This window comes from Ochotona curzoniae, unplaced genomic scaffold (assembly GCF_017591425.1).
Source record: "Ochotona curzoniae isolate NIBS_2020 unplaced genomic scaffold, NIBS_Ocur_1.0 scaffold_4701, whole genome shotgun sequence".
NCBI classification, from domain to species: domain Eukaryota; kingdom Metazoa; phylum Chordata; class Mammalia; order Lagomorpha; family Ochotonidae; genus Ochotona; species Ochotona curzoniae.
Window position 1 is genome coordinate 9,250,242 of NW_024467122.1, and position 19,184 is coordinate 9,269,425.

Consider the following 19,184-nt stretch of genomic DNA (forward strand, 5'->3'; position numbering starts at 1 on the left):
CCGGAAGTGTGTGGTCAGAAAGCAACATGTCTGAACACATTGTCTGATGCAGCTCAGCCATCTCCTCTGTCACCCTCTTCACTAGGGAAATCCTTCCACTCTGGTCTAAGCTTGCTGGGAACTGCCAACTCCATTCAACACCGCTGCCTTCCCAAGCCTTCCTTGGCTGAGCCACTGTCAGAGCATAACTCCAGAAACCCCCCTGTCATCTCCGAATGATGACGATTTCAGTATAAAAGTCTATGTTTTTGTGCTTATGTAGCTGTACTTCCAGCAGTGTAGATTAAAAGCAGGACAAAGGTGGTTGTCATACTCTGACCCTCAAGTTCAATTACATAGGAGGAGATGCCACATTTCTTCCTTACTCGTCAAGCACTACTGAGTACCTACCATGATCAAAGCTTCAAGGAAGTAGGGAATTAAGCAAATTCCTGTTCCCATTAAGCTTACATTCTACTGGAGAAGGCAGAAACTGAATAAGATATACAAGAAAAAAAGGAAATCAGGTAATGACAAGAGCAGCAGGAGGAAAACAAAAACAGCAAGGAAGGGCAATACGAAATGTGACAGTGAGAAAAGAAGGGAGAATACAGACTCAGAGAGAGCGCCCTGCAGACCTGAGACAAGATCTGAAGAGGCGGCATTTCACGATGTTCTGTCAGCCGCTTCCTGAGGGTGCTCTGTGTCTAACGGGCTGTTCTGCAAACCTCCTAGGTCACAAAGTGAGCACTGTCATTCAAGTGCTGCACCTCAGTCAGCCCATCACATCCTCCAAGACAACAGAAAGCAGTCACAAGTCTTGTTTACATAAACAAAATTCAGGGATCGTTGATTAGCCAACTTTTTCTGAAGTCACAAAGCAAAAACTACAACAAAACAAAGCCTACCTGCAAGACCAAACCCAACACCACATCCTATTTCTAACAAGCCCCTACAAACAGCACAGTGTCTCACTGGGTTAGGAAATAAAGGAGAATGTGTAAAATGACCGTGACACTGGGACTCAGTCTAACTGCTCCCACCTGCTGGGGCGGGGAACCACAACTTGGACTAAAGGTACGGTTGTTCAGATGTCAATTCCAAGTAGACGCAGTATTTTCATAAAACCTAAGTGAGGGGCATCTTTGGTTTTACAATGACACAAAAACGGAGTGCCTTACATGGATTACATTCCTGCTGCTATGTCCAACACTGAGAAAGTTAAGTGTTCTTTTCTGAACTTTTTAAAATGAACTACTAAGGACCCAGTGCGACAGTCTAGTGGCTAAAATCCTCACCTTGAACACACTGGGATCCTATATGGGCACCAGTTCTAATCTCCATAGCCCCACTTTTCCATCCAGCTCCCTGTTGGTGGCTTGGGGAAGCAGTTGAGTATGGTCCAAGGCTTGGAACCCCGTGAGCAAGTGGGAGACCTGGAAGTACTCCGGGCTCCTGGCTTTGGATCTGCTCAGCTCCAGCTGTTGCAGCTGCGTGCGGAGTGACCCAATGGATGGAAGATCTTCTTGTCTGTCTCTCCTCCTCTCTGTATATCTGCCTTTCCAATAAAAATAAATAATAAAGGACTATTAAAAAAAACTTGTCAGATTTCTAGCGTTCCTCTGTAAGATTTACTTTTTCAGTTATTCCATAAGCATTAAATCTTTTTAGAAAAACTATATTTAAAAAATGTCTTTGCAATAGGAGCCCTAACCATCATAAGAAGTAAAAAGAATATTTTACTGGAGAAAAAAATTAAAATACTGTAATAAAGGAGGAACTGTGGACGAAGCAGGCACTTGTATCTGGACAGAGCCAGCAGCACTTACAAGTGCAGGGCCTCTCCGCTGAGACCACGTGACACTGAAGGTAGGGAAGTGTGGGTAGAGGAGACACTCCAATCCCAACAAGCCCTATCCCAGTTGCAAACAAAGCCAGTTTCCTTCATTTCTATGGTTGAAAAACTAAAAATTCAGTTAAAATATTCAAGACAAAAATGACCGTTAAGGAAAAAGGCAACAGGTTCTTTCATCAGATGAACCACTCACTCCTAGAAAGTGCACTTGAGTAAGTGGTGGTCCATAAGCAAGAGATTTGAGAAAACAGTTGGAGACAAAGCATGTACATTCTACTTACCAGCATGTAGGACGTGTGCACATGTGTGGCATTAAAAACGGATTTTTTTTTTTTGGTTTTTAAATTTTTACCCTTTAGCTTTGGCTAAAGTCCCCTCCAAAGGAAAGGTGGCTCAATGTTGCCGTGAGGTTAGATGTCCAGTTTGACATCACCATAGTCCATCTTCCTTTACATAAACTCTTCCCAAAAACTGTTACTTTCCCGTGACAATCCAAGGATAAGAGGATGAATATGAATACAGTTGCAGAAAGATCTAATATTGTCATAATATAAATTATGACATCAACTAAATACTCAGAAGGTTTCAGAGCAATATCTAACAAGTATGAACCAATTCAGTATTTTGAGATTATTTCCTATTTCAAACAAAATTCAAAATGCTTTCAGTATTTCAAAAAATAACCACTCACTCACCAGAAAAGTCAAACATACATCTGGTCATGTTAAGACAACTTATTAAAACAAAGCACTTTCCAGAGAGAAATCAGAAAGTATCCAATGTTTCCAGGAGGTAAAAATGAGCTGTAATTTTCCAACAGTTACCTAATTTTAGATGAGAAATTTTACTTGAAATAGAAGAGCATGCCAGTGTTTGTTTCCAACTCAGAAAGCCAACAAATTTTGGTGTTCACACCAAACCAAACCTCTATGTAAAAATATGTGAACCGCAACAACTTATATTCCAATTGCCTCTGCTGTTCTGCATTCCCCGCCCTATGACTAGACAGAAGACACGCTCAGGTTTCAGACTGTAAGACCTGTGAAAGGGCACAAGCTGGGCAGCTCGTGCGGCAGTTCAGAGAGGGCCTCCACTATTCCCTGGCGTACAACAAGCAAGTGATCCCCTGAAATTTTCACAAGATGTTTTACATTCTGTTCACTTTGCAACCAATCCTTTGCGTGGGAACTTCTTTGTCTGCTACTTAGCTGAGGCTTGTCACTGTTTTATCTTCTCAACTAGACCTAAAGCCTGGGAAACAAACTGCATCTTATCCTCTCTTCTGTCATGTGAAACTGAGCATTACTTTCTCACACATAAAAAAATGACCCATTCACTCTTGTGGCTCATGTAACTAAGCCAAATAACTATGATTTCTACTTACTGAGACAGTGTCACCTAGGGCAGGTGACTGGCCTAATGGGTTAACATGTCAGTTGGGATACCCACACCTAACAGGGTGCCTGGGTTCAAGTCCCAACTCTTCCTGATTCCAATTTCCTGCTACTGTACATCCTAGGCCAAAGCAGGAGATAACTCAAATAACGGAGTCCCTGAAACCTGTATCAGTGTCCTGGCCCCCAGCTTCAGCCTGGCTGGGTCTGATCCCTGTAGACATGTCGGGAGTTGAACCAGGGAATAAGAGATCTCTTCCAAAAGAAAAAACAAATGTTTATCGGGAAAAATACAGTAAGGGAGTGAAAGGAGTGATTTAAACTTCCTGAAAGAATATTGAACCCAGTGGTATAAATCGCTTACTCAAAAATATCTTGTCCTAACTGTTTACAAGATCTATGGAGATTTTATATATATATATATATATATATATATATATGTATGTATGTATGTATATGTATGTATATATATGTATATATAAAAATTTATATATATATAAATATATATAAACATATATATTTTAAACAGAAATAATTCTTTTTTTAAAAAAAGATTTATTTTATTTTTATTAGAAACGCAGATATACAGAGAGGAGAGACGGAGAGGAAGATCTTCCGTCCGATGATTCACTCCCCAACTGGTGGCAACGGCTAGAGCTGAGCAAATCCAAAGCCAGGGGCCAGGAGCTCTTCCAGGTCTCCCACACAGGTACAGGGTCCCATGGCTTTGGGCCGTCCTCGACTGCTTTCCCAGGCCACAGGCAGGGAGCTGGATGGGAAGCGGGGCTGCCGGGATTAGAACTGGCACACCATATGGGATCCCAGGCGTGCAAGGCGAGGACCTTAACCACTACATCATCGCGCCGGGCCAGAGATGCTATATATTTTAAGTTAGAATTTTCACAGGCAAGCTTTTGACCCTTTGATCAATTACAGATTTGAGAAAGTAACTTGGCTAAAGTTTTTAACACAATTTACTACTTAACTCTAAAATCTTTCTGTATCAGAAGAGGCACAGCAAACTAATCAAAAGCCCATATCACAATATTAGAATCCAACAGGTAAAGCAAGGTCCTACGAGTTGCCTATTGAACTGTCAATGGTAGTATGCCAAGTGATGGTTATTTAGATACTACTCAAGAGTTTTTAGCCTTAGAGCCCATGGACACACTAATGGACAGTCCACTGTCACGTACTTTCAGATATCCACCTCATGTTGACTTTCTGCAGAGAAACTATTGCTTCTGTTTGCAACTGTTAGAATCACTTTCTCCTTGAAGCAGATGAAGACCACTGCCTTAGGATCTTTTAGACATGCCTTTTTGATATCACCAATAATTTTATTGCAGCTATGAGAAACAAATGTGCCCATTGCTTGGCAGTGCAAAGGCTGCCTCAGTTCTGAGCAGAAGTGACTCCTAGCCCACTGCTGCTGTATTCCCAGCACCTGAGAGTCGACTTGTGGGGAATGCTTCACTGCTCAGCGCATCTGCTGCATCACAGACAGAACAGAGAGGCCTTAGGGCTACAGGCTTCACACTGCTGGCAGAGCCAGAGCAGACAACCAATCAAGTGGAGACTTCTGCCCTTGCATTTTACTCCACGGGCAGCCACAAACATCCCCTGGAAGGAAAGGGGGAAAAGCCAAGAAAAAGTGCCCAGCTTGGAGCAGGTGCTGTGTCACCACACTTTAAGCCCCCACCTCCCTGGAACACCCACATCAGAGTGTTAGTCCGCGTCCTGGCTACTCCACTCTGCAGCTCTCTGGTAACAGGCCTGGGATGCAGTGAACAACGGCCCAGATACTGAAGGTGCTGCCACCCCTGTGGGGAGACGCAGACGGAGTTCCTGTGTGGATTTTTTCCTGGCCCAAATCAGCTGCTGCTGCCAACTGATCAAAGAACCAGAGGATGCTCTTCATCCTCAAAGCATCAACAAACACAAGTCCTCTCCTGTAACTTAACATGAGCTCAGTCAGGCTCTCAGCTGCTCACTTTGTGGTAATGAATTAGAAGCGTTACCAAATCCCAATTACAGCATATAATTCAACTTTTCAACCAAGAATGACATGGGCTAGGAATGGTCTTAATGTAAAAGAAACGTGCATCTCCACAGGCTGATCTGCAACATTTTAGGAGCTGATAAGAAAATTATATAAAGTACTTTAAAGCAGCTGTAAATTAATAATAAAAAAAAGCAGCTGCTAAAATACTTTGCTTCAGCTTTATTCAAGAAGATGGATGATAACTTCCATATCCTCGCCAACACTGAACAAAGGAGACATGAAAATTTCAACACACCAAAAAAGCTGGTGAATATAGTAAAGAACGCAGAAATTGATAAAAATTTAACAATATTTACCTTTTTGGCACTTTCAGGACCTGATTCATCAAAGCGAAATCTGACAATTCTGAAATCTTTACAATAAATAATTAACTCTGTAGGATTAAATTTCAGTTTCTGATTAGGGCCAAGTACTTTCTGCTTCCTCTTGTGGTCATTTACTAAAAGAAAAAAAGGTAGGAAATATGTAAAAAAATTTTTGTTACACTTTGTACTCTTGAAAAGTTCTCAGTGAAAATAATTAGAAGGGCACCCACCACTCAAAAACTCCTTCTCTGCAGACTTGACATTTATCTATAACTTACGTACTTTGGGTAGTCCATTTTAACTCTTTGCTTTTGAAGATATTTTAAAACATACAGTTTCTATACAATCACCACAATTGAGATGTAGTTAATGACTAAATTTTAATGACAAGAACAAAATTTATAAACTATTAAAAGCCACACATTTTGTATCTCCATTTAAAAATAACATTCTTGATTTCTTTCTAATGTTCATGGAACTCAAAAAAAAATAACAGCATCAGTTAACCTATAAGAAATAAAATTCCAACTCATGCATTTAAGATATGACTCTTCAAGGAAAAATTCCAAGCACATAGCATACCTGTGACAATCTGTTCGATACACGTTAAAGGGACATCATGTTCTCCAAGAAGGAGGTTTCTGTAATGGAATTTCTGAAATAAAAAAGCTCACATTAATTCTTTTCTCAATAAACAAACTTATGTTTAGGTGTGAAGGGGAACTGTAGCAGCTGTATCTACAAAGCACAGCAAGTTTTTTTGCACGTAGCTAGCTAGGATTTTCCTGGGGACAGAACACCTTAGAGTAAAGTGCAGTCAGAGTAGGAAGGCAGTCACGGCCAGGCCCTCCACACTCCTACGTGAAAAGGTGAAGTCACAAGTACAGCGCAGTATCGTTCCAACAGCCAAGCACTTCCCAGGCAAACATCCGCATGTCTGGTGCTGGAGAAGCTGGCTATACACTAGCCAAGACAAAGACGTTCCCAGCAATTCCCATTTGAATACAGAAAACCATGCTTGATTTTCATAATAGAGATTTGAGAGTAGAAAGTATCTTTTCAGAGCAGACCACCCACTAGAAAAAAATCTTACAAAAAAAGCTGTTGACAAACTGTAACTCATTTTGCCCTGCTAACAACAAACATTTCATATTCATTTTCAAACTAAGAACAGAGCTGACAGGCACCATCCCTGCTGGCAGCATGGAGTTGGTCCACGCTATTGGTGGTGCTAGAGTTCAGCTCTTCCAGGTATAGGATCCTCATTTACACTGAGGGTTTTGGGATCATAAATCATAGTGATTCATAATGATACATAAGGAAAAACCCAAGTCTACATCCAAATAAATCAGTATCTTTATCTTTGCAATGACTCTGAACACCTCAAATTTAGCTATGACTACAGAAGAATATAACACATAAACAATAACAGACACATAAATTAATGACGGAATACAGGAAAAATATGCACAGTGCGATTATTCATTTATTAGGGTTAATATGCAAGTATTTCATGAGTGAACAATGACTGACACACAGAGATCTCGGGGACAGATACATGTGACACAAATCAAAATTCATCTTCATTTATTTATGTATTTATTTAAAAAGCACAGCAACAGAGTTGGAGAGTGAGTGACAGACACAAGGAGAGAGATCTTTCATCTGCTGATTCACTCTTCAAACACCACAATCGCCAGGGAGGGCCCAGGCCAAAGGGACAGCTTCATCTGGGTCTCTGGCACGGGTGGGCCCTCTGCTGCTGCTTTCCCAGGCCCTCAGCAGGGAGCTGGGGTGCAGGGGGAGCAGCTGGGACTCACACAGGCATGCAATGGATGCCGGCACTGCAGGAAGCAGCTTGACCTGTTACACCACATTCTGACCCCCAGACAAAAGGCCATTAAATTTAAAAATTGAAATTTGACTTCTGGGAGCAAAACAGCTCATTTTTAAAAATAAAAAAATAAAAATAAAACAGGATATGTTTGTTTTTATAAAGTAGTACGATCACAGAACACAAACACAGCAAGGTGTTTCTTTAAATGAATTAATTCTATTGCTTATCAAAGTCCCAACATTCTTCTAAAACTCTTTTGAGTTTTAGTGCATTCTCAACATTATATTTGTCAGATACTTTCACTATAATCTTCCCACAGTGACTTATTAAATAGAATAACATATACTACTGCAGAGTCACGCACCTTGATTGAGTAGTGTACAAACAAAACATACCTGCAAAGGCATCGGGTCGTCCGTAATAAAGGAGATTTTGAAGTTAGTGCAAACCAGCTTTCCCCACAAATCATATTGACTTGTGTCTGATGCAATACATTTTCTCACAAAATTGACTTCATTTACAACAATTTCTCCTTAAAGAAGGAAAAAAAAAGCATAAGTTATAGGTACACCATAAGGTATTAACAGTCACTGCAACCTAGAAGGAGTATTTCAGGAAACTATGACGACGAGAAAAGGTAACTTTCACAGGCTGCTTACCAGCACTCTCAACAGAACAGCCTCCACCAGGCACTTCTGCCCACTCTGAAGGTGTGTAAACTGAGGTAGATGAGGAGAGAAGCTGGGGGCCTAAACTGCTGCAGTCATGGAAGGCTGAGTCTGTTCCTTCTCTGGACTAGAGCCTCTTGTTACATATTTATCTCTGGAGAAGCCATAAGCTACATGCTTTCCTTCAAGCACTCTGACACTGGCGCTTTGCTAACACGTGACCTGCTCTTTCAAACCAGTGTCTCAGAATCAAAGTGAAAGAGTTCAGTTTTACTTTAAGATGCATTACACAGGGTCCAGTATCGTGGCATAGTAAGTCAAGCACCTGGCTGTGGTATGGCATCCCACATGAGCACCAGCTGAAGCCCCAGCTGCCTGTTTATGTGTCTGGGAAAGCAGAAGCTGGCCTCAGTCTGTGAGCCCCTGCACCCATGTGGGAAACCTGAAAGAGGCTTTGGGCTCCTGGCTTTGGACAGGCCCCACTCTGGGCCTGTCCACTCTGAGCCCCACTCTGGGCTCCTGGCTTTTGGACAGGCCCCATGGCACTCATCTGAGGAGTGAGCCGGTAGGTGGACGATCTCTCTCTGTTTCTGTTTCTCTAACTCTGTCTTTCAACTAAAAATAAACCTTTTTTAAAAGCTATATTACATAGGGCCCTGCGTGGTAGCCTAATGGCTAAGTCCTTGCCTTGCATGTGCCAGGATCTCATATGGGTGCTAGCTTGTGTCCCAGCTGTTTCACTTCCCATCCAGCTCCCTGCTTTTAGCCTAGGAAAGCAGTAGAGGATGGCCCAAAGCCTTGGGACCCTGCATCCGCATGGGAGACCTGGAAGAAGCTCCTGGCTTTAGATTGACTCAGCTCTGGCCTTTGTGGCCACTTGGGGAATGAACCAGTGGATGGAAGATCTTTCTCTCTGTATCTCATTCTCTCTGTATATCTGACTTTCCAATAAAAAATAAAATAAATTAAAACAAAAAAATACCACCTCAACCATAGTTGAGCACTGGCTTGATTGTATCACCTTGCTCCTGACCCAGTTTCCTGCCAACGTGCTTAGGAAGGTAGTAGAACATGGCCTAAGTGCTGGGGACCCTGCCACCCATGTGGCAGAGCGCAGTGGAGTTTCTGGCTCCTGGTTTTAGTCTGGTACAGAGTTGGCTTTGTGGCCATTTGGGGAGTGAATCAACAGATGGAGTATCTGTGTCTCAGCCCCTCCTGTCCCCTACCTTTCAAGTAAACCAATCTTTTAAAAAGAAAATCTTAAATGACTATGATGCACAGAACCTGTACAAAGTCATTGTAACCCACGAAAAATGAAACTATAGTCTTAAAATAACCCACCAACAAAAATGCTGTAATAGATTTGAATTACAGTAACTTTTATTCAAAGTCCTTGAAAACGTGGAAGGCTGGTTCTAAGAACAGCTCCCATAACTTACTTGCAGCTTTAAGTTTATTCATGCCAAATTCTTGGATCCAGTCACGTGGGTCCCTTTCCATTCTAAAGACCAGCTTCCTTCATACAGCCACTCGGGCCCTGCACACTTAGCCACCATCCTCTTGACCCACAACAGCCTTCTATTCATCCCAACACAACCCACATGGTTTCCATCCACGGGGACCTAGGGACAGCTTCTCCCTCGGGACAGCCTTCCCTCCTCCCTCAGTGCGGTCACTGTCTCAGCACTACCTGCTCTTCCTGCCTGCACTAATCCTCCTTCCATTCCATCACACAATTCTAACACTCATCAGGGCTACAATCTTACACACATGGGGACCTCAAAAACTTAAAATCAAAATTATTAGAAAATGATCTTAAATTTCAGTGTTTTGAGGGACCAAAGTAGACTCATCTTTTAACTCTGCCATGAGCATTTTGAAGTGTCCTCATCTGTGCTTTCTGTAAATGCCTGCCTCACCCTCAGGGTTCCACGCTCCAGGAGGTAGCAGACAGACTGATTTCTAATCAACACTGAGATGTTAGCACACTGCGAAGATAGCGTCAGAGCCTGTGAAATGGGTGTTGAGCACACGGAGGCCTGAAGCCTCTGCCCAACACCACACTCACCACACAGCCACCACCAGCTGGACAAGAACTGCTCCACAGAGGACAGAGATCGGTAATAACGGCCAAGCCACTAGGTGGGCTTGAAAGAAAAGGGCCATGTGGGTACACACACTGAGCAAAGTCACAGAATTACATGTGCAGAGGACACTGAAAAATTAACCAAGGGGAATATCTCTCCATTTGCTGTCTGGCTCTTTAGCCTGTAGTGTAGATGTTTTCCCTAATAAACACATACGGGGTTTGTTGGACCCAAGGAGGTGAAACCACTTTCTTACAGTCTTAAAAACAGCAAGAAGCAAATCTGGCACGTACATTTCAATATTATGACTACAAATCCAACAAATGCATCCGTACAGTCACACAAATTACTAAGTGTGTTATAGTGAGATACAGCAAAGTACTAGTCTTAACTAGATTCTAATGAGAACAAAAACTAAAAACTGCAGACATATGACAGAACTCACTGAATAATTCAAACACAGTATTTAAATCTTCGAAACCTCCCTAAACAGGAAGTTTCCCAAACACTCGTATCCAGAAACCTTTCTCTCCACCAGTAAGGCTGAGCTTGTAAGTGGGCCTTTGACTTGAACAACGAACCCAATGACTCTTGGTTCAGAGTTAGAGGACATATTCCTACAGCACAGATTCCCTAATGCCAAAACAACAGGCTCCAAGTATGCCCCAAGACCTTACCTTACACTGCACCGCCTCCCTTACTTGGCTAGAAAAGGACTCCTGCAGCCATGCTGCAAAAATTTAATACATATTTCTTATGTGTTACACATTTATTTAAAAGCTGAAACAGGGCTGGTGCTGAGCAGCCAGCTGTGACATCAGCATCCCACATGAAAACGTGCTCAAGTTCCAGCTGCTCTGCTTCCAATCCAGCTGCCTGCTGAGGCTGACTGACTCACGCTGGAGCTGGTGAGTTAAGTGACAGCTCTCAGAATTATGTGAGACGAGGCTCAGAAGATGCAGTGAGGCACTGCACCCATGGGCATGCACTTTGTTCTGCAGTGTCACCACACCCCTGGAGCTCAGCAGCATACCCCAAGCTGTGACACCAGACCACCTTTTCTGGAAGATGTGTCCACAAGAGCTGATGTCAAAAGATTCCTTTCTCATTAAACAGCTCAGTTCGCAGCAAAAAATGCTTCCTGCTCACATAACAATCTTCTGATAATTTTGAAGAAAAAAGCGTAAGCACTGCTACACTAAGCTACTGCCACATACTACAAAGCGGTGTGGGGCAGAAACCCAGCTAACAGAGAAGGAAAAAAAGGCAGAGAATGGCTGCTTCATAGTCACACCCACAAGAGAAGAGTACTTCGACTGTCCTGGTTTACATCTTAAATATTAGTGTGGAGGAAGAAACTCATAATGATGGCCCAGGACCCTGCAGGCCTCCCATGCAGGTGCAGGAACCCAGTTCCCTGAGCTATAACTGTTTCCTGGGGAAGGCTGGAGCCAGGAGCCAGGAATAGAGTCTGGGCATTCTGGGACATGGGTGCTGCAATCACTAGGTTAAATGTCTACTTCCCAACCTGCGGTTTGCTTAGGATGACCTACTGCGCCAGTTCATCCAGGAGGGAGGTGTTTCTCCATTATCTGAATTTTTAGCACTAAAACCAGGTCAGTCTCAGGTAAACTAGGACAAGTTCGTCATGTCAGTTTCAGATAAACTCAGGAATCAAAACAGCCTAAGAGGCATGATGGGAGGAGAAGGTATGTAGAAGACAAATACAAAATGTCTAACTCTACAAGTCTTGGTCACACAAAATACAAAAAGCAGGTTCCCACGTACCACAGCAGGTGTTACCCACTGCGGGGCGGGGCCTCAGGAAGTGACTAAAAGACATTTGGAAGACAGAAGGGGGAGAGGGTTACAGTAACAGGAAGAAGGCATCTGAGAGCAAGCGAGGAATCTGCCTGATGAAAGTCAGTTAGCATTAGCAAATTGCAGAAATCAAATAATTTGGATTTTTATCCTGGCTTATCAGGATTGTACTTATGGAGGCTCATGGGGAGGTTTTTGTTGTTGTTGTTGTTGTTTGTTTGTAGGTTAGAGACGCACCGAGAGAGGAAGGGACACATTCAGAGTTTTGCTCCATGTGACAGCTCCCACTCTAGACGGCCTGAAGGGCCAGTGCTGGGCCAGGAGGAAGCCAGCTATCAGAAACTGCACCCAGGTCCCTCACATGGGTGGCTGGGACCCAAACACTTGGACTGCCTTCTATTGCTTTTCCTAGGCCGTCAACAGGAAACAGGATTGCAAGTGGAGCAGTCAGAACTCAAACTAACACCCATAAGAGATACCAGTGTCACATGTGGTAGCTTAACTTGCTACATCACAATGCCAGTCCCTAAGCAGTTTCTGAGCTACAGTGGCAAGCTACAAAAAAATGAGGGTGAGGCACTTGGATGGAAATGAAAATGATGGTGAACATATGGCAGCAGAGACCTAAGAGACACCTGCAGCCATCTTCAGGTTCTACAGGTTTGGCAAACACCGAACGCTAGAACACTACAGCGGATGAACTGTCCACTGCTCTGAGGGTGCCTTACAAGCCCTTCCGTCTCTAAAAGTAACATGTTTGGGCCCAGTCCAGCAGCCTAGAGGCTAAAGTCCTCGCCTTACACATGCTGGGATGGCATATGGGCGCCGGTTTTAATCCAGCAGCCCCACTTCCCATCCAGTTCCCTGGCTTGTGGCCTGGGAAAGCAGTAGAGGACGGCCCAAAGTTTTGGGATCCTGCATCCACATGGGAGACCCGGAAGAAGTTCCTGACTCCTGGCTTCAGATCAGCTCAGCTCCGGCCATTGCAGACAGTTGGGGAGTGAATCACTGGACAAAAGATCTTCTCTGTCTCTCTTCCTCTCTGTATATCTGCCTTTCCAATAAATAAATCTTTTTTTTTTTTAAGTAACATGTCCATGATTTTAAAGACTATAAAAATCTACAATCATCTGTAAAACCTATCTACAAAAAAATGACTACTCAAACTATCTAAAAATATCCTTTGTCTTTTAGGAATCCACAATCCAACTGAGGAAGCAAGTCTGCCGGTGAGGCAGAAAACAAGAACAGTTCATAAATGATCCAGCAGGGCATACACACACCACAAATGAGACAGCTACACAAGAGTGGGGACGCCATTTCCAGCGGGCCAGCCCATGGCTGCATGCACTTCTGATGCCATCACAAAGGGCTGTGACAATCAGCTCATTCACTGTCAACAGCCCCAACACTGAAGACGCCATTAGCACATCCATGGGCAGAGAAGGCACTGAGCTGACACACAGCCTTAGCTGGCACAGTCACAATCATGCAGCAGGCAGTCATGGCTCAGAATAAGGATTTCCTGGGAGCCTTTTCTGGCATCGCTGCCCCTGTCACCCCACCAGGCTTAGGTGACCTTCCCCCGGCTCTCACAACCTCTGTTTTCTTTTGCTGCCACAATTCCCAGGGAACTGAAACTAATGGGCAGGAGCCCACCTCTAGAACCCTTCTGGCTCTCTGCCTGCGTGCCACACCTGCAGAACAAAGTAACATACTGCCACTAGCTGGCTAGCCCTCGCATCCAACTCCTCTCCCTCCCACAGGTCCTTAGAATGAGCACGCCCTGCTGGAGACGCAGAGACCTTCAAGTCCTGCCTACTGGAAATCCTACACGCTTGTCACAAGGATGCCCCCGACACGCCCAGCCTTTGCTTCACAGCAGCTGGCAAGAGGAACGCCACGGCTTCCCATTGCATTCCACTTTCTGGGGTCTGAAAGGTCCTCCTCCCACTGTGTCAGGATCTGTCACTGCTACAAAAAAGACACAGCCAAACACGGGACTCTGGCTGACATGAGTTCTGCCCCCGAAAAGGTCCCAGGGACACACCTGTGCCCTACTGTCACCAGGGAAGCCAGGCAGGCTGTGCTGCAGGGTGGTTAGAGGCACAGGTTAGCAGCTGGGTACCGAACCTCGGCACTGCACCTGAAAACTTCTTACCCTCTGCAAACTGTAGCTTGCTCATCTGTCTGACGAAGATAAAACAGTCTCTGACCTGACAGAGCTGTCAAAAACTCAGCTACTATCACCATTGTTAAGTAACATACACGCCCCAGGGCCGTTACAAGAAAAGAACCTCAGAACACACATGGGACGAAGGCTCCTCTCTTCTCCGCTGCATCACTGTGACCAAGGTTGGCAAATACTTCATCTGGAACTGATGCCAGGCCCTGGCTGCCCTTCGGCAGCCCCTCACCCAGGTCCCAGACTTCTACATGGTCCCCAGCAGCTCAGAGTACTGGCTGTGACACGCAGCCTCCAGTACCCTGCCCAGGTGGCACAGAGCCTGGCAGCACACACACGGATGTCCTCTGCAACTGCTCCACTAGTCCAGCAGCCAGCCAAGAAAGGACAGGCACAGACTGACAGCGCATGCTCTTACCAAATATAGGCCAGAGGAGAAATACACCTACATTTACACACACACATTTTAGAATTCATACTCTATCCATGCAAAGTCCTGGAGTGACTATACACAAACATAATGAACCAGAAAGAGATTCACATACTGGAAGATGGAAGATAAAAAAAGATGGAAGATAAAATACACCATAGCTAACTACTTTCACAGACTACTGGATTTCAATCCTGAGCTCAAACAGAATTCTTACAAGCTGCTTAGCATAAAGTCAGTCAGTGTTTTATCTCTAGATCTGAGGGTTGATCCAGTTTGCGTACATGGCTAGGGTAACAGTGTGGGCAACTGGTCTGAGGTGTCCTTTCATCCACTCACCGTGCAGTAAACATCTCAGTGTGTGTCATGTTCTAGAACCTACGTTAGACATCCAGACATCTGAATTAGGTAAACACCACACAGGGTTTTATGAAGCAGGAAAGTTGAAAATTACTAACATAAACCACAACTGAAATTAAATTACTAATTGTTTTCTTGTTTTTTTATTTAATAAAAGATGAAGAACACTTGAAATTTGACCTTATTACATCCCAAAAGAACACATGGTGCCTGCACACAAATAAACAATTGATTTTGTGTTCTCATTTTCATCTGCTTACTGAATTAAAAGTTCAAACTTCGGGCAACTAAAGTTAGATATCCTAGGACCCAAGGCACCATGCCAAGGCATAGCACGCAATACCATATTTCTGAACAATTACTTTTTGTCCTGCATGCCTGGGTAAAGCCACAGGTAACTTGGTTATGCTTTCTCTTGATTTCTGATGTTAATAAAGGCCAGAACTACACTCTTCAATCCTTTAGCAAAAACCCTAGCATAGGTCTTCCTACATGTAAAAGGCAAAGTTGCAGAGAAAGAAAGAGAAAAAAAAATTTCCATCTGCTAGTTCACTCCCCAAATGGCCAGAGCAGCCAGGGCTGGCCCAGGCCAAAGCCAGGAGTGTGGCACTTCATCCAGGTCTCCCACATGGGCAGCAGGCGCTAAGCATTTGGGGCATCTTCTGCTGCCTTTCCAGGCACATTAGCAGGGAGCTGGACTGGGACTTGAACTGGTGCTCACATGGGATGCTGGAGTTGTAGGGAGCAGCGTATCCGTTATCACACCTGCAAGCCCTGGCCTAGGTCTGCAGAGCACCAACATTTCCGTTTTAAACCACTAGTCCTTCAGATTTCAAGGGTAAGGGTCAAGAGGAGCAAAAGAGGTTCCAATGGTGGCCCAAGAGGTGGGACAGGAAATAAGACCACAACAGCTGGTCAGGGAGAATGTATCCAGAAAGGTACAGCAAGGCCAAGGTGGGAAATTCATAACAGGGTGGGTCAGGAAGGAGAGCATAAGAAACAGGAATCTGGGGGTTCAGGGTTCCGTGAGGACAGGTCAGGGTGGAGTGCTGGATGGCAGAGTCACGTACAGTTGTTGGCATGCACAGGTGGAAGCTGTGATATGGAATTCAACATACACACAAAATTAACATGGGTCACTAAAAGAGCCAGATTTGACTATTACTCGTAGGAGAAGTAAACCACTTAGTCAGAACCTGGGTATAAAACCATTCTCAGAAAACTTACTTTCCTGTAGAATGGTGAGTTTTTAGTAAATTTTACAGAATTATCCCTTCAATGAGCAATCTCAAGTTTAGTAACAGTTCTCATGAACCTATCTTAAAATTGAATGCTAATGTTAAAAAACCAAGAACCTGGTTTGGAAGTGAAGGCCATCTGTCTGTTGGTGCCCAGGGGTTGTCTAAGGTTGTGTGGGTTGTCTAGAGGTGTCTGGGTTGTCTGGATTGTCTAGGGGTTGTATAGGCTGTCTAGTTATTGTCTAGGGGTTGTGTGGGCTGTCCAGGGGTTGTCTAAGGTTGTGTGGGTTGTCTGGATTGTCTAGGGGTTGTACAGGCTGTCTAGTTGTTGTCTAGGGGTTGTCTGGGGGTTGTCTAGGTTGGCTGGGTTGTCTAGAGGACAAACGTTTCCCATCACAGCCTGCTCAGCACCTGTGCAACCGAGCCCAAACAGGAGCACGCACAGGAGCAGGGCCTCTGCAGGAACTCTGCTTTTGCCTCTAAGGAAGGGCACAAAGCATAAACTGGTGGACAGTTGGATGAAAAGCAGTGAGAAAACCAGGGAAAAACACTTGTACCTAACTGCATAGTGGAATTATAAAGGTTAAGGCTGGTATTCACCACATGGAGCCAAAAGTTGATGTCTGTAATATGCCTATCTCTTCACATTACCACCTACAAAGCTCCAATGAATACACTCCAACGAATAAACAGCGGTGGCTGTTTACATAATGACTGACATTTTCAAACCTTGAGAGAAGCCTCACAAACTGGCATCTCATTATATCTCAGGTTTCAGACTACCTTTCTCAAATATTTGGCTCCGCCTCCCAACAATCCTACGAAACAATGGCATTTCCCAATTACAACTGACACACAACTCAACATGCTAATTAAACAGTTTGTATGCTCTAAAAATCACCTGTCTACTACCAATCCTTATCCTATCTCTGAAATCCTGCACAGCAGATACTGTTCTACAGCAGTATTTCTTAACCTGGGGAGTCTGTTCGTCAGCAGGTGTGCAGCACACACACACACACACACACACACGCACGCACACGCACAGCAACGTCTGGGCACATTTAGTTGCGGTAACTAACTTGTAGCTACGTGGCGGAGCTGGGCAGGGGCCAAGGATGCCAGCTAACAGGCGCCAGCTCCCTCAACCAAGAATGACCCGGCCCCAAATGTCAACAGTGCCCTGGGAAACCCTGCTCTCAGCCGAAACCAGTACACTTGCAAATACAGCTGACAGCTTCAAAATACAGCTGCCAAGTAAGGAACTCAAAGTTCACAGAGCTTTAGCACAGACACAGACATAACGCAAGCTGCTTCCCAACCTATCAAAATGCATTAGAACAATGATCCGCTCATCACAAAGGCATGCCAGTGCCTACAGAACTGAAGGGCAAAGTACCCAGGCAGGCAGAGACACACTGTCAGGAGACAAAAGAGAGAGCTAGTGAGAGGTCGAAACTTCCAACAATAAACACTGACCAATATTACCACTGTGGTTGCGGCCCTTGTAGTTCCCTAATCAACTCCTTCCTTCCCGGTCCTTAGCTTTTTAACAGGAGAAAGTTTAAAAGAGCACGGCGGGGTGGGGTGGGGTAGGGTGGGGTGGGGGTTTAACCATATCACAGTCCTGCTCCCTACAACAACCTTCGATCCAAACACGTGACCAAAGCACCTGCTAGAACTCTGAAAGGTTTTACCTGGCAAAAGGACTGGCTCCAGTTTTTTGATCTTCGGTTCCGAATCGATCTTATCGTCGGTCTGAAAGACACAAACCACATCAATCAACCCGCCCCTACGCCGTGAAGGCAGATCTGTGGCTGAGCGATGACACACGCAGCAGACACACACACACTTTTCCCTGCCACCCTCCCCACCCCACTGCACCCTCGAGTAACTTAAAACTTCCACATCTTCACGTTTTGTTTAAGATGTGTTTAAGACAAGACGTTGAAAACAGCTGGCGCCAGTGGCAAGCGCTCCCCTCTCTGACAGGTAAACTCCCCTACCAGGGGACGCAAGTGCTGCCGTCACGGGGCAAAGTAGAGATGACAGAACTTTCGGGGAGAGAATGGCTGCCGCGGAGTTTGTGTATGTGTGTGTTTTAACAAGCTTCCCAGACTCGGGGAGACTTCCCGAGAGGTCAGCTCGGGCCGCGCGCGGCCAGGGGCGGGGAGACGCGCGCAGCCTCGCGGGGTGCCCGTGCCGGGGTCTCCCCGGAAGCGGGGCGTCTTACCTGAGGCGGCGGCGGCAGGAGGTAGGATCTGAAGGTGGGTCTGGGCGGCTTGAGCGAGAACATGGTGCCGCCGTCCTGTGTGCCGGGCCCCGTGGCGGGCCAGCGGCAGCGCCGACGCCTCCCGACGGACGCCTCGAGTTTCCGAGTGCCCCGCGCGGCCGCCCAGGCCCCGTCTGCGGCCGGCCGGGCCCGGCGGACTGTCGGGCGGGGACTCGGCGGAGCGCCCGCCCGAGCGGGGAGGAGCCTGGGCCGAGCCGCACCGACGCGGCGCCGGGGCCCATCCCCGGAAGGGCCCCGAGAGACGGTGCGGGCGCCGCCCCCGGCCTCCGGAACCACGGACTGTGTCACGGGGGGTGGCGGGGAGGAGGGCAGCTGCCCGGCGCTCAGCCCGGGCGCGTCGGGGCGCCGGGCCCAGTGGCCATTTTGAGAGCGCGGCTTCGGGAGGGCGCCCCTACGGCGGCCCGCTAGGGCCAGCCAGGGGCCCCGGGACCTACGGCGGCTCGCGGGGGTCAGGGTCACGGCGGTGTCCAGGCGGCTGCGGGGCACTGGCGGAGATGAATGCGCACTGTGTCGGCACCCTGGACTGCTGTTCGCGAGCTGTTTTCCGGAATCTGCGGGGACGGGGACGCTGGAGTCCTGAGTGGGGCGGCTGGACCAGCGGCTCGCGCGCGGCGCGGGCAGTACCGCAGGTGTTAAAAGCCCCTCCACTCCTTGCGGAAGCGTCCGG

At 45.9% G+C, this 19,184-nt stretch overlaps 1 protein-coding gene across 1 annotated transcript in view; it reads right to left on the bottom strand.

Annotated features, from left to right (window-relative positions):
• Positions 1–18,678, bottom strand: part of MTMR10 (myotubularin related protein 10) — a 42,379-nt gene extending 23,701 nt beyond the window's left edge. The window contains exons 1-5 of the mRNA XM_040970251.1: positions 18,458–18,678; positions 17,922–17,982; positions 7,831–7,967; positions 6,181–6,253; positions 5,590–5,732 (exon numbers count right to left, since the gene is read on the bottom strand). Of these exons, the coding sequence (XP_040826185.1) occupies positions 5,590–5,732; positions 6,181–6,253; positions 7,831–7,967; positions 17,922–17,982; positions 18,458–18,520 (477 nt within the window). The 5' untranslated portion in view covers positions 18,521–18,678. The remainder of the gene's footprint in view (positions 1–5,589; positions 5,733–6,180; positions 6,254–7,830; positions 7,968–17,921; positions 17,983–18,457) is intronic.
• Between the last annotated feature and the right edge of the window lie 506 nt (positions 18,679–19,184).